A 14,869-nucleotide genomic window follows, 5' to 3' on the forward strand; every position below is an offset into this window, starting at 1 on the left:
GGCTCCACCTGTAATCCCAGCACTTTGGGAGGCCGAGGCAGGAGGATCTCCCGAGGCCAGGAGTTGGAGACCAGCCTGGGCAACAAAGAGAGACCTGGTCTCTATAAAAAATATAAAAATTACCCAGGAGTGTTGGCATGCGCCTGTGGTCCCAGCTACTCCGGGGGCCAAGGTGGGAGGATCACTTAAGGCCTGGAGTTTGAGACTAGCCTGGGCAACATGTGAAACCACATCTCTAAAAAAAAAAAAGTTTTTAATCAGATGGGCATGGTAGCATGCCTGTAGTCCCAGATACTCAGGAGGCTGAGGTGGCAGGATCACTTCAGCCCAGTATTTGTAGGCTGCAGTGAGCTATGGTTGTGACACTGCACTCCAGCCTGGGTGACACAGTAAGAACCTGTTCCTCTTTAAAAAATAAAAAAAGAGAGAGGTGGCTTTGAAAAGACTGAGGATTGAAGGGGAGGACTACAGCCTGAGCAGGTCCATTGAGAGGGAATGTGCAGTCTCAAGCAGAAGGCCACCATCTCAAATGGTGGGATGACAAGGTCCCTGTCCCCAGAATGCGAGGAACGTGGCATTGGAGGCCTACCTCATCAAGCCGCACAGCTACGTGGGCCTGACCTGCACAGCCTTCCAGAGGAGGGAGGGAGGGGTGCCGGGCGCACAGCCAGGAAGCCCTGGCCAGAACCCCCGACCTGAGCCCGAGCCCCCAGCTGACCAGCAGCTCCGCTTCCGCTGCACCACCGGGAGGCCCAATGTTTCTCTGTCATCCTTCCACATCAAGGTGGGCGCTGGGGGAGGGAGGGGGCTGGGAGACGGGAGGCACCCAGATGCAGGTACCTGGTGGGGGCAGTGAGAGGAGTGGGAGGAGGGGGCTGCAAGACATCAGTGCTCTAGGGGGTCCTGGTGTCTCTGAGGAGCTCCTATGTCCCCCCAGAACAGCGTGGCCCTGGCCTCCATCCAGCTGCCCCCGAGTCTGTTCTCATCCCTTCCGGCTGCCCTGGCTCCCCCGGTGCCTCCAGACTGCACCCTACAACTGCTCATCTTCCGAAATGGCCGCCTGTTCCGCAGCCACAGCAACGCCTCCCGCCCTGGAGCTGCTGGGCCTGGCAAGAGGCGTGGCGTGGCCACCCCCGTCATCTTCGCAGGAACCAGTAAGGGACTGAACTCCCCGCCCTGCCCAGGTTGCCTCTCGTGTGTCTGCCCTGTACCCCTTCATCCTGCCCTTCCCTGGCCCACAGCCCCCCAGTGCCCTAGTGGAACTGAGACAGGATGTTGCGTCCCTCACCTTTTCCCAACAGGGCAGAGGGCAGAGATACCCCATAAAGAAAGGGTTTGGAGGAGAAAAGTTCAGGAAGACATTGCCTTCTATATCCCAGATTTGTTCAATTTCAAGAGGGCTACGAGCACAGCCCCCTCCAACACACACACACACACACACACACCCCACGGGCCCAATGCAGACAAGTAATGCTGAATGGGCGCCTGCTAGAAACAGTGCTGTCGTTGGTGCTGGAAGGAATAAAAACATCCAGGCCATGGTCCCTGCTCCCAGAAGCCACCTAAGCAGTAGAGGGTGAAGTAACCTCCCAGGGCAGCCATAGGAGAGGTTCCAGGCAGCTGCTGCACAGGTAGCCCAGGTGAGCAGCATTCTGAAAAGGCAACATGGCTCCAGCTGTCGTGGCGGAGGTGGGACTGACACAGATGGGCCTTGAGGGATGATCAGGAGTTCCAGAGACACCAAGGAAGGGTGGAGACCAGGGCAGAGGAATAACAACATAAGCAGACACTGAGTGTCTGACTCACCACCCAGCTGGGGGCCTGGCACCCAGAAAGCAGATGGATCACCTGCAGTCCCCCACTTATCGTTCCATCTTTCCCCCGGGACCAGCGACCCCCACACCTGCCTTCTTTCTGTCAGTGATTCCACTGTTGCTCTCACCATCCACGCTGACACCAGCCCATCTCTGGCCCCCGCACCTCCACCTTCAGTCCATCCCTCATGCCGTCACCAGATTCACCTTCCGCAAACTGCACTTTGCGCATCAGAGAGCCCCTTCAAAGTCCTGGGCCATTTCCCATCATCAGGACGTCTACCTCCCTCCATGAGCCCTCTAGGGTCCTAGTGATGCGGCTGTACCCCCTTTGCCCACCCAGAAGGCGCTGCCACCCCATCCTGGGTTCCGACCTGTTCCTAGTGCAGACTCTTGCTGTCAGGTCATGCGTCCTCACTGAGTATCTGGTATGTGCCAGACTGTGCCTGAGCTTGACACACCTGTGCACAGACAGTTATGGCTGTGTCCTTGAGGAACACACCCTTCAGCAGAGAGGACAGGCAGTGGACAAGTCATTGTAAGTGCAGCTCATTGTAAGTGAGCAGCTGCACGAAGTGTTTTGGAGGGCACAGGATGAGGGACTGCCCAACCTAGCTGGAGGCCAGGGAGGCCTTTCCCAAAAACCACTAAGACTTAAAGGACAAGTACAGTGGCCTGAGGAAGGTGAAAGCCCTGTGTCCGCAGCCGCGTGGGCTGTGGGAGTATGTGGGGAGAGGTGGGTAGGTGAGGGGTCTGTGGACTCCAGGGCCTGCTCCGGGAGCCCCTCTCCCACTGGGAATGCCTCCTCCTAGTCCTCCCTCCATCCCGCCCGCGTCCCTCCTCCCTGTACCTGGCTTGTGTTCCCTCCATCTGCATTTCTGTGTTCTTGTCCCCGAGCCCCCAAACCTGAGTCCTCACCATGAAGCATGACATCACTGCTCATCCAGCACTCAGGGCGGGCCACCACTCGGGGCTCACATTTTCCATCATCATTTGCACTCCTCCCCCTCCAGGGTCCCCCGTTAGACTGAGGCAGTCCGTGGCATCTCACCGCATGCCCCCAGCCCAGCACTGTGCTCTGCCTGGCAGGTGCCTAGTACACACCCTGCCACCGCTGCTGCTGCTGAGTCCCAGCTTAGCCCACCTCCCTGACACCCTGTGTGTGTCTGTGTGAACGTCCCTCTCCCCCTGTAGGTGGCTGTGGCGTGGGAAACCTGACAGAGCCAGTGGCCGTTTCGCTGCGGCACTGGGCTGAGGGAGCCGAACCTGTGGCCGCTTGGTGGAGCCAGGAGGGGCCCGGGGGGGCCGGGGGCTGGACCTCAGAGGGCTGTCAGCTCCGCTCCAGCCAGCCCAACGTCAGTGCCCTGCACTGCCAGCACTTGGGCAACGTGGCCGTGCTCATGGTTGGTGTGCGGTGGGGTGAGAGGTGGAGGGGTGCAGGGACACGCATTGGGTGGAAAATAGGGGTGGGGGTACTCTGACCACCTGGGACCATGGAGAAATACAGAAAGGACAGCACTCCTATTGGGCCCCATGACTGGCGGGATGTGGGGAAATGGCCCTTTGGCCTCTCCCACCTCTCCATCTTTCAGGAGACAGGCAGGGAGGTCCGGCCTCCATGCCTATAACCAGATAGATGGATCTGATGGATCAGGAACTCCCTAGCCTGGCCTTCACATCCTGCACTTTCTGAGACTAGATTTTTTTTTTTTTTTTTTTGAGACAGAGTCTGGCTTTGTCGCCAGGCTGGAGTGCAGTGGCATGATCTCAGCTCACTGCAACCTCCGCCTCCTAGGTCCAAGTGATTCTCCTGAGTCAGCCTCCCAAGTAGCTGGGATTACAGGCATGTGCCACCATGCCCGGCTAATTTTTTATATTTTTAGTAGAGACAGGGTTTCACCATGTTGGCCAGGCTGGTCTCAAACTCCTGACCTCAAATGATCCGCCCGCCTCAGCCTCCCAAAGTGCTGGGATTATAGGCATGAGTCACCGTGCCCAGCCCAGACCAGATTCTTACAAAGTAGAAAAAAATAATCTGGGAACCCTTCTCCTTCCTGGTCACCCCCTCCTTTGTGGCACGTGGTACCGCCACTCTCCAGTCCTGCAGGCCTGCTGCTGGTCACAGGCAGCACCTGCTCCCTCTCTCCTTATCTCTGGTCTTTCAGTCTGGGGGTGTGAAGAGTCCCCAGCAAGGCAGGACCAGAGGCAGGGAAGGGGCAGCAGTAGCTGGCTCCATGGGGCCGGCTTCCTAATAGTGGAAAGCCTGAAACTTTTCTCCCTGCCCAGATGAACTAAGCACCAAAGTGCAGGACCAAGGCTGAAGGGGCCTGGGAAGAGGAAAGCTGGCCTGGGGGCCTAGTGAAGTGTCCATGTTCCCCATGTCCTCTTTCCTGCTCTTTCCCAGGAGCTGAGCGCCTTTCCCAGGGAGGTGGGGGGCGCGGGGGCAGGGCTGCACCCTGTGGTATACCCCTGCACAGCCCTGCTGCTGCTCTGCCTCTTCGCCACCATCATCACCTACATCCTCAACCACAGGTAGGCGCTCCTGCAGGAGGGAGGGTGTGGTTGGCAGGCACGGAAGGGGCCCCCACCCTGCCCACTCCCCATCCTGTGCTCCGGTACATACTTTCAATTCCAGCTTTGCAATGGGGGAGGGACTCCGAGGCAGGTGTAGGAAACCTCCCAGCGCAGGTGCAGGGTGGGCTCACTGAGTACTTGGCAGGGGTTTTTTCCCCAGGTAGGTCCACATGACTTTCTCAGCCTCTCACCCATTTGAAGGTTCTGGGGTTGGAATCACTTTGAGGGGTTAAGGACTCCCTGCCCTGTGGCCTCTGTCACATTCCCACCCATGCACACATGCAGATATGTGCCTGCCCCCCGTGGCTCTCCCAATGGCCTGGAGACCCCATGGGCCTGACCTTGGGTTGGACGGTCATTAATTCGAGACTGTTTCCGGGCAGCTCCATCCGTGTGTCCCGGAAGGGCTGGCACATGCTGCTGAACCTGTGCTTCCACATGGCCATGACCTCTGCCGTCTTTGCGGGGGGCATCACACTCACCAATTACCAGATGGTCTGCCAGGCGGTAAGCAGGAAAAGGGGCTCAGGGGGTGGTGCTTCAAGACGAGTGCTGGCACCTAGGCATAGAGTGGGGAGACGCGCTGGAAGAAAATGGCTGGTGCTCATAGGCCACGGCTCCATGGCTTCCTCTGTAGCAGCCTTGGAAGGCAGGGATGGTGGGGCATGGAGAGTGAGAGTAGGGGTAAGAACCAGATCAGAGAGAATGGGGAGATGGGCTTCAAAGTGGAAATGGGGACCTGCAGTGATAGGGAGGTGGGGGATCAGCCAGATAGCCATATCAGGGTCATGGGAAGTCCTGCAGTGGGAGAGAACCCTGGGGTGGAGGCAGAGGGTGGCAGCAGGGATGGAAGCTTGGCGAGTGTAGGAGGAGTGAGCTGGGTAAAGTAAAAAAGCTGGGGAATGGAGGCTGGAAGCCTGGGAGGGCACCAGCAGGGCTGAGGCTCTGGGAGGGTCCAGTCATAGCCCCCAGGTCCCCAGCCTCCATGCCTTGACCCTGCAGGTGGGCATCACCCTGCACTACTCCTCCCTGTCCACGCTGCTCTGGATGGGGGTGAAGGCGCGAGTGTTCCACAAGGAGCTCACCTGGAGGGCACCCCCTCCGCAAGAAGGGGACCCCGCCCTGCCTGCTCCCAGTCCTATGCTCCGGTACATACTTTCAATTCCAGCTTTGCAATTGAGGAGGGACTCCAAGGCAGGCGTAGGAAACCTCCCAGGGTGGGTGAAGGGTGGGTTCAAGGTCCCTGGGAGATCACTCTCCAAAGACAGGAGAGGCTAGGCCCTAGACTCAGCAGGTCCCACAAGACCATGCAGTAGGGGACATCCTGTGGGCTTCTGAGTCATGACAAAGCCAGGGAAGGAGATGACTCCAGATGTCATAGCAAGGATCCTGGGAACCTGAGTGGCACCTCCAGCTTCTGCAGTGTTTAGGGTGAGAGAGCAATTCTGGCCGTTGCCCCTTAGAACAGTCATGGCCAAGTCCAAGTAGTCCCTGAAGGGACCTTGCATCCCTGGCAAAAAAATTCTGACAATTTAAAGGGGAAAAACGATGGGACAGACACCAAGGAAAGGGCTCTGAACACCCGGTTCTTCCCTTCCCTCTCCCCACCTCTGGGACCTCCAATCCCTCATTCCCTCCAGGTTCTATTTGATAGCTGGAGGGATTCCACTCATTATCTGTGGCATCACGGCTGCAGTCAACATCCACAACTACCGGGACCACAGCCCCTAGTGAGTACCCCTCCCTCCTGCCCCAAGCCCACCTACCTAACACCGGATGCCTTCCACTCCACTGAAAGGGCCACCTGCCAGGTCCACCCAACCATAACCCAACCCAAGCCCATGCATGCTGACCAAGCCATCCTTGTCTCTGCACTCACCATATCCTGTCTCCCCGACCACCCTGGCCCCCAGCCCCACCCCGGCCATGCCCTCTGGCCTCATCACTGCTTCTGTGTCTCCTGCAGCTGCTGGCTGGTGTGGCGTCCAAGTCTTGGCGCCTTCTACATCCCGGTGGCTTTGATTCTGCTCATCACCTGGATCTATTTCCTGTGCGCAGGGCTGCGCTTACGGGGTCCTCTGGCGCAGAGGCCGAAGGGAGGCAACAGCAGGGCCTCCTTGGAGGCAGGGGAGGAGCTGAGGGGTTCTACCAGGCTCAGGGGCAGCGGCCCCCTCCTGAGTGACTCAGGTTCCCTTCTTGCTACTGGGAGCGGGCGAGTGGGGACGCCCGGGCCCCCGGAGGATGGTGACAGCCTCTACTCTCCGGGAGTCCAGCTAGGAGCGCTGGTGACCACGCACTTCCTGTACTTGGCCATGTGGGCCTGCGGGGCTCTGGCCGTGTCCCAGCGCTGGCTGCCCCGGGTGGTGTGCAGCTGCTTGTACGGAGCGGCAGCCTCCGCTCTGGGCCTCTTCGTCTTCACCCACCACTGTGCCAGGAGGAGGGACGTGAGAGCCTCGTGGCGCGCCTGCTGCCCCCCTGCCTCTCCCTCGGCCCCCCACTCCCTGCCCCGGGCCCTGCCCGCCGCCGCGGAGGACGGTTCCCCGGTGTTCGGGGAGGCGCCCCCCTCCCTCAAGTCCTCTGTGAGCGGCAGCAGCTGCCACCCGCTGGCTCTGAGCCCCTGCAAGCTTACCAACCTGCAGCTAGCCCAGAGTCAGGTGTGCGAGGCGGGGGCGGCGGCCCACGGGGAAGAAGAGCCGGAGCCCGCGGGCCCCCGGGGAAGCCTCGGCCCCCGCCACCCCAACAACGTGCACCATGGGCGTCGGGCGCACAAGGGCCGGGCCAAGGGGCACCGCGCCGGTGAGGCCGGCGGCAAGAACCGGCTCAAGGCTCTGCGCGGCGGCGCGGCGGGGGCTCCCGAGCTGCTGTCCAGCGAGAGCGGCAGCCTGCACAACAGCCCCACCGACAGCTACCTGGGCAGCAGCCGCAACAGCCCGGGCGCCGGCCTGCAGCTGGAAGGCGAACCCATGCTCACGCCGTCCGAAGGCAGCGACACCAGCGCCGCGCCGCTTTCTGAGGCTGGCCGGCCAGGCCAGCGCCGCAGCGCCAGCCGCGACAGTCTCAAGGGCGGCGGTGCGCTGGAGAAGGAGAGCAAGCGCCGCTCGTACCCGCTCAACGCTGCCAGCCTGAACGGCGTCCCCAAGGGGGGCAAGTACGACGATGTCACCATGATGGGCGCGGAGGTGGCCAGCGGCGGCTGCATGAAGACCGGACTCTGGAAGAGCGAGACCACCGTCTAGGGTGGGGCGGACGACGCGATAAACGGGCTGGCTACGCGGCTCAGGGCCCTCGAAGGCGTCTGCGTCTGCGTAGTAGCAGGTTGGAGGTGGAGGAGCCGATGGCTGGAGGAAGCCCACAGGCAGATGTTCCCCCACTTGCCTAGAGGGCATCCCTCTGGGGTAGCGACAGACAATCCCAGAAACACGCATAATACATCTCCGTCCAGCCCGGGGCAGTCTGGACTGTCGGTGCCCTCCCAGGAAGGGAGAAGGCCTCCGTCTGTGTGAAAGGGCACAGCACAGCCCAGGTGGACCCTCCCCAAGTACTCCCACCCCCACCTACTGTCCATGTGGCCTCACTGGGGGCCATCAGCCTCACCAGCAAAGCAGATGAGAGCGTGGGAACTGTGTCCTTTCCTCCCTGCCCTCTACTGATTTCAGCCCAGCCCCTGCCTAGATCCTAAGTCCCTTTTCCTCCAGGGTTTGGCTGGCACGACAGCCAGCCCAGCACATGAAGCAGGTGATACGAAGTCACAAGGTGCTGCTTTTCAGATCAACTATGCAAGAGGGGAGGGCGGGGCCATGTGAAAGGCAGCTCTAGACATCAACCAGTCCTGGGGGAGGGGAGTGGGAACCGGGCACAACTAGGAACAAACTCACCATTCTCACAGTAGTAGTACTTAAACCAGACAGCAGGGTTCAGAGGTGGCACACCGGGACAAAGCCGAGGCCCTGCACCTCAACAGCTGACTGCCAGGTGCCTGTGGGTGAACTGAGGGGAGTAGAGTGAGCGGGCAGGTGGAACAGGGGCAGAATCTAGTCATGCCCTAAAGCTAGTCCTGTAAACAGTGGCGCCCCCATAAAGATGCAGGTGGTGTTTGGAGAAGCAGTTACTTTTCAGTTACAAGACCCATCTCCCCAGTCTCAGCCTTACAACACCAAGAGACTAAGGAAGAGTACTTCCTTGCCTCCATGAGGCCAGATGGAAGAACCATCCCAATCATTTGATCTCCAGCTCCATAGTAGAGAGAAACCTACAAAATGTCAAACCAGCTTCCTGACTCCCAGGAGCTCAAGCCAAGCCCAGAGGCAGTGGCTGGGGTCCCTGCAGATCATAAGGGGCCTATGCCTTTACTACTCTTAAACACCAGCACCCATCTTTTCCCCAACCTAAAACCAACCACCAGCATTTCACTACAGGACCAAATGGAAACAGAGGGAACCCTGAGTCTTGGGAAGAGCAACAGGAAACCAAGGTCTGACCTAGGTTCCCTCCCAGTCTTCACATCACCCTGGCCTGATCACCAAGGTGACAGAGGACACAGGGGAGGGGAAAACCCACACACATTCCTTGGGATGGGTCCTGTTATTTATGCTTGCTGCACAGACATATTAGAAGAAAAAAAAAAAAGCTTTGTATTATTCTTCCACATATGCTGGCTGCTGTTTACACACCCTGCCAATGCCTTAGCACTGGAGAGCTTTTTGCAATACGCTGGGGAAAGGGGAGGGAGGGAATGAAAGTGCCAAAGAAAACATGTTCTTAAGAGCTCGGGTTTTATACAATAGAATGTTTTCTAGCAGATGCCTCTTGTTTTAATATATTAAAATTTTGCAAAGCCCTTTGAGCTACTGCCTTAGTCTACCCACTGTCCTTTTTTTATGAGGTACAGGATCTCATGACACCACACACACAAACCCACCAATGCCTGTGAATGGACGTAGGGCCAGGAATTCCCCAGTTTCCACTCCTCTGAAGGCTGATACTGCTGGGAATGGCAACTGCTCCACAAGCAGAGGGACACCCCCTCAGGCCTGCAGGAGGAGCAGCAGCAGTGTGTCCAATTCAAACCAGCAGCAGAGAGCCTGACATTTTCCCATCCATCCATGAGGAAAGCCATCTCACAGAACATGGACATAGGCAACTTGCTCTCCCACACCAAAGGATGGGAGCCTCTCCTACCTATAGTCATCCCTGCACTCCTGACTTTACTCCAGGACCCAGGGTCCAACGAATGGCAGAGCCCATCTTGGTTCCTTGAAACACGAAAGGCAATACCTACGGACTTGTGTACACTTCCATCCTTGGTTATGACAGGACTGTTATCAAGCTGTCAGAACAGGCTGAAGTGCTCCCAATGGATATCCATCAGGGAGGGTTAGGGACACTCGTGGCAGCCTGTCTAGCAGCCTGGGCTCTCTGAAAGTCCCTAACTTCCTGAGGGGTACGTAAATACTGTTCTATTTCACTATCAGAAATGTTCTCATCTCCAGTGACAGTGGAGACAGGCGGTGCAGGGCAGATCCGCTTCGGGGGCTTCAACATGCAGGGTGGCAGGAGAAGGGCAGGACTGGCTGGCCGCTTCCCCTGGGGCAAACCTAAGGAATTATTTCCCACCTCCCCTTCTCTCTGCCCCTGTCCCCACGCCGGTGGCTCCTTCCCTCGGGTCTCCACTTCTGCTGTCCCATCCCGAAAGGCCAAGCGGACCAGTGAGTGGCGGTGCTGGAGAAGGTCACCGATGTGCTTCACCACAGACCGTCTGTCAAGTCTCAGAACTCGTAACCAGGCCAGCTGCTCAGCCATCCGCAGCAGCACAGCCAGAAGCTCCTGCAGGCGGGAGGACGCGGGGTAGGGCAGGTCCACATTTGCCAATTTACAAAATCGGGCAAGGGAACATGAAAGCCGATCTGCAGGCTGCAGCGACTGCCAAGCCAGGAAAGTCGCGGCAGTGATGACAGGCAAGGGATGCCGCCCAGTCACCAGCCACGTCTCGTTTGCCAGCTCCACCAACTGCAGTGTTCGAGACAGCATCTTCTCTTTGTCTTCCACGTATTTGGCTGGCACAGAAGGTGAAGCCTGGAACAGTTTGAAGCTGAAACAAACAAAATGAGAGTTGGATCTTAATGATACAGGGGCTGCTCTCCCACGGTGAGGAAAGGCAGCCCACTCAAGATGGGGAAGCTATTCTGCCCTCAGGAATACTCAAGCTCACTGGGCAGCAAGTTAATAAAGGCAGTGAGAGAAAACAGGGCATCCTCCGCTCGTTAGGGGAAGGCGGAGGGATGCAGGAGAGCGCAAACATTTATAGGGCGCCTCCCAGTCGCCATTATTCTGAGTGCTTTACAACGTTCTCATTTAATCTACACCATCTTATGTGCATGTATAGTTGAAAAACTTTCCCCCAGTCATCCAGCCAAGCAGTAACCAAGCTTCAGATACAAGGCTATTTGACACCAACAGCCTCTGCTTTTAACGTTGTTTATCAGAAAAAAGAAAAGAACATAGCTACTTCAAACAAGAAAAGAGCTAGGCACGGTGCTCATGCCTGTAATACCTGCATTTTGGGAGGATCAGGTGGGCAGATCGCTTGAGCCCAGGAATTCCAGGCTGCAGTGAGCTATGATGGCACCACTGCACTCCAGGCTGGGTGACAGAATGAGACCCTGTCTTTAAAAAAACTAGAAAAGGCTTAGCTTCTAAGCCCAGTTCTGTCATTAACTAATATCCTTTCAGCTTCCTCTGCAGATGATCCTGCTCAGACGGAGCTGGGCATTCAGCCACAAAGGCCATGGCACAGCACAACTCTAGGAACTGCCACGCACAGAGCACATAACATGAGTGCCGCAACTCAACAGCCCTGTGCCAAGGCTCAGACCTATTTTCCCCACGTCATTAGGTTGCTGTGAGGGCAAAGGGGTTTGACAATTATAGCATTCTTTGGCAGGGTGCAGTGGCTCACGCTTGTAATCCCAGCACTTCGGGAGGCTGAGATGGGTGGATCGCTTGAGCCTAGGAATTCAAGACCAGCCTGGGCAACATGGCAAAACCCCATCTCTACTAAAAACAAAAAATTAGCCAGGCAAGGTGGCACGCACCTGTATAGTCCCAGCTACTTGGGAGGCTGAGGCACAAAAATCACTTGAACCCGGGAGGTGGAGGTTGCAGTGAGCCAAAATCATGACACTATGCTCCAGCCTGGGCAACACAGCAAGACTTGGTCTCAAAAAAAAAAAAAAAGAAAGAAAGAAAATTAAAGCATTATAAAAATGTAAAACAATATTAACCTTATTAGTACAAGTATAAACTAAAGATCTTTCTCCCACATCCTTTTACATGGGCTTTGGTCAAAAAGAGATGGCCAAGGCCAGGTGTGGTGGCTCACGCCTGTAATCCCAGCACTTTGGGAAGCCAAGGTGGGTGGATCACCTGAGGTCAGGAGTTTGAGATCAGCCTGGCCAACATAGTGAAACCCTGTCTCTACTAAAAATGCAAAAAAAAAAAAAAAAAAAGAAAGAAAAATTAGCCGGGCATGGTGGCAGGCACCTGTAATCCCAGCTACTCTGGAGGCTGAGGTAGGAGAATAGCTTGAACCCAGGAGGTGGAGGTCGCAGGGAGGTGAGATCACACCACTGCACTCCAGCCTGGGTGACAAGAGTAAGACTCCGTTTCAAGAAAAAAAAAAAAAAAGAGATGGCCAAAGGTCAAAGGATTCAGGTCTAAGGACCCATTCCATCCCATCCTACTGTCTCCCACCAGGAAGGTACCTGCTGCAATAGGTCTTCACCAGTTCTGCCAAGCACAGAGATGGCACATCCAGTCCCAGGAGCTTTACTATCTGCATGTAAATGCTAGAAAACACATCCAAATCTGCATACAACAGCGTGCAGATGGCTCCCATTGTTAGGGGCCAGTTATGCTGTCGGCAGGTGATTAAGACGCAGCACCCAACCAACACCTCCTTCTTTTGCAGCCTGGCCGCTCGGATGCCAGAGTGCCGGTATGCCTGTTGGTAGTAGGCAACCGCGGTGTCCTCAAATGTTGGTGGCAACTGCAGAACTCGACAAAGGTCTCTCACTCGGCGGAGACCTAGGAAAAACCCACAGCAAGAGTTAGAGGGGTCAAAGGAGCTATCATGCACCTCCTAGAAAATTCTGCTAGGACTTATTTAGATCTGCTAAACTTGCCTCAGATATCAGACGCACAAAATATGTACCTTTCTGCATAGACAGGAGTGACACTTGGGATAACAAGTGTGCACCACCAGGCCCAACTAATATCTGTATTTTTAGTAGAGACGGGGTTTCACCATGTTGACCAGGCTGGTCTTGAACTCCTGACCTCAAGCGATCTGCCTGTCTCAGCCTCCCAAAGTCTGGGATTACAGGTGTCAGCCACCATCCCCATTTTAAATTCCTAATTACCATTCTCTTCTACTCTACCTCACACCAGCAATGCTGAAAATAGGAAAAGTGAAAAGCTGGACTAGGCCACCAGGATAGTTTTCTTTTTTTAATTATTATTTTTTTGAGACAGAGTGTCACTTTGTCACCCAGGCTACAGTGCAGTGGCACAATCTCGGCTCACTGCAACCTCTACCTCCCAGGTCCAAGTGATTCTCCTGCCTCAGCCTCCCAAGTAGCTGGGACTACAGGTACGAGCCACCATGCCCGGCTAATTTTTGTATTTTTAGTAGAGATGGGGTTTCGCTATGTTTGCCAGGCTGGTCTCGAACTCCTGACCTCAGGTGATCCACCTGCCTTGGCCTCCCAAAGTGCTGAGATTACAGGCGTGAGCCACAGCACCCAGCCTAGGATAGTTTTCTTTAAAGCCACTGTGTTGTAAAAAGTCAATTCTCACCTCGTTGCTGGCTGCGACTAACTTGTTCATTTTCCCCTGTGCTTCGGGAATATGTTACCTCTGTAAAATAATAAACAACAAATAGTGTGCTTAGCCTTTATGCCCTCCCACCACACAAAACCAGGACGCAGAATTCAAATCATTGAGCATCTGCTGCTGCACAGTTAAAGGCCCCATCTGATTTTCTGTCTACAAGCGGTTCTGAATACACAGAGACTGGGAAAGGTTAGGACTGCACTAAAGCAGCTCCAAGTGTTCCAAATTTCCAGTCATCCTTCCAGTACATTCCATACAGACAATTTTTCTAGTAGCAGATTTTTTTGTTGTTTAAGGAGTTTCCCTCTATAGCCCAGGCTGGAGTGCAGTGGTGCAATCATAGCTCATGGCAGCCTTCAATTCCCAGGCTCAAGTAGGCCTCCTAACTCAGACTCCTGGGTAGCTGGGATTACAGGTGTATGCCACCACACCTGGCTAAATTTTTAATTTTTTTTTTTAGGCAAGTGTCTCGTTACGTTGCCCAGGCTGGTCTTGAACTCCTAGGCTCAAGCATTCCTCTCGGCTCTGCCTCCCAAAGCGCTGGGATTACAGGCTTAAGCCACTCCACCCAGACAATGGCTGCAGATTTTGAGGGCTGCACTGGTCAGAAACTTGGAAAGCAAAGCAAAGTAATGTTTTTCCAGTTTGTGCTTAAAACTATTTCAGAGTAATAATACATGCTGTAATCATATCGGCAATCCTTCCACAATGACCAGACATGGCAAGATGAGTGGAACTTTCTGTTTCACTTACTCAACATTTATTACCCGCACCATCTATGTCCTATACTAAGTGCTAGGAAAACAGATGAATGGCAGCCCCCCATCTCCTTCGGCTCCCTCGCTCACTTTAGGTCATTTTCTCTCATATTAGGAGTGCGCGTTACAGTTAGGAGTATGGGAGGGAGCGGGGAGACAAAAGGAATCTGATGTTAATCCCTCCACCGCCCCAGGCTGTCCCCGGGGCCACAAGTACCTCGGAGATTGCCCTCGTCGCTGAAGGTAGTGGTAAGGACCCCCTCGGTGACCACGCAGCCGCAGTCGGAGCACACCAGCTGGCTCTGCGAATAGTGTGAGTCTTCCACCAGCTCCGTGGAGCCGCAGTCAGGGCAGCGGCCTCTGCCTGGCATCTCACAACCGGCCCCAAAGCTGCAGAAACCTTCGGAGACTCCTGCGTCTGCAACAGCAAGCGTGCGGCAGCAAGAAGTAGGAGGGGACCCTTCAGAGGATTGCACCCTCGTCTTCCGGCCAGCGCGACGGCGGGATAGGCGGTTTCCTCCGCGGGGAGGCTGAGCGCCACTTCCGGTCCGTTCCTTCGCGGGCTCGGGTAGAAACGTGAGTTAGGAGAGGAGGTTCCTGGTCTGAACTGTAGCTCTCTGGTTTCCCTGCTCTGTGTAGTTAGTTTTTGGGACACAGACTGGGGCTTGAATTTGGGTAAGTTTCTGCCTACATGGACACGTATAATAGACAGGAGATTGTTGTCACCCCTGAACAACCCTCCTTTTAAAGTCCTAAGGGAATCGCAAGTTGGTAATGAATGTCTGATTTGGCCATAGAAGAAAGTATATTTTTTAAAGGGAGAGTAGTGGAGAG

At 55.7% G+C, this 14,869-nt stretch overlaps 2 protein-coding genes across 2 annotated transcripts in view; one reads left to right on the forward strand and one right to left on the reverse strand.

Moving 5' to 3' along the window:
* The window catches only part of ADGRA2 (adhesion G protein-coupled receptor A2), a 47,240-nt gene extending 38,002 nt beyond the window's left edge, over positions 1-9,238 (forward strand). Inside the window, exons 12-19 of the mRNA XM_030937891.1 lie at positions 560-784; positions 938-1,154; positions 3,009-3,217; positions 4,219-4,346; positions 4,772-4,895; positions 5,391-5,536; positions 6,029-6,118; positions 6,355-9,238. Coding sequence (XP_030793751.1) covers positions 560-784; positions 938-1,154; positions 3,009-3,217; positions 4,219-4,346; positions 4,772-4,895; positions 5,391-5,536; positions 6,029-6,118; positions 6,355-7,624 — 2,409 coding nt within the window. The 3' untranslated portion in view covers positions 7,625-9,238. The remainder of the gene's footprint in view (positions 1-559; positions 785-937; positions 1,155-3,008; positions 3,218-4,218; positions 4,347-4,771; positions 4,896-5,390; positions 5,537-6,028; positions 6,119-6,354) is intronic.
* On the reverse strand, positions 9,147-14,542 carry BRF2 (BRF2 RNA polymerase III transcription initiation factor subunit). The gene is made up of 4 exons (XM_010385304.2): positions 14,253-14,542; positions 13,242-13,301; positions 12,149-12,470; positions 9,147-10,476 (listed from the first exon to the last, which is right to left on the reverse strand). Exons 1-4 carry the CDS (start codon positions 14,404-14,406, stop codon positions 9,753-9,755), a joined length of 1,260 nt encoding a protein of 419 aa, XP_010383606.1. The 5' UTR covers positions 14,407-14,542; the 3' UTR covers positions 9,147-9,752.
* Positions 14,543-14,869: the final 327 nt, after the last annotated feature.

Source organism: Rhinopithecus roxellana, chromosome 9 (genome assembly GCF_007565055.1).
Source record: "Rhinopithecus roxellana isolate Shanxi Qingling chromosome 9, ASM756505v1, whole genome shotgun sequence".
Taxonomy (NCBI): Eukaryota; Metazoa; Chordata; class Mammalia; order Primates; family Cercopithecidae; genus Rhinopithecus; species Rhinopithecus roxellana.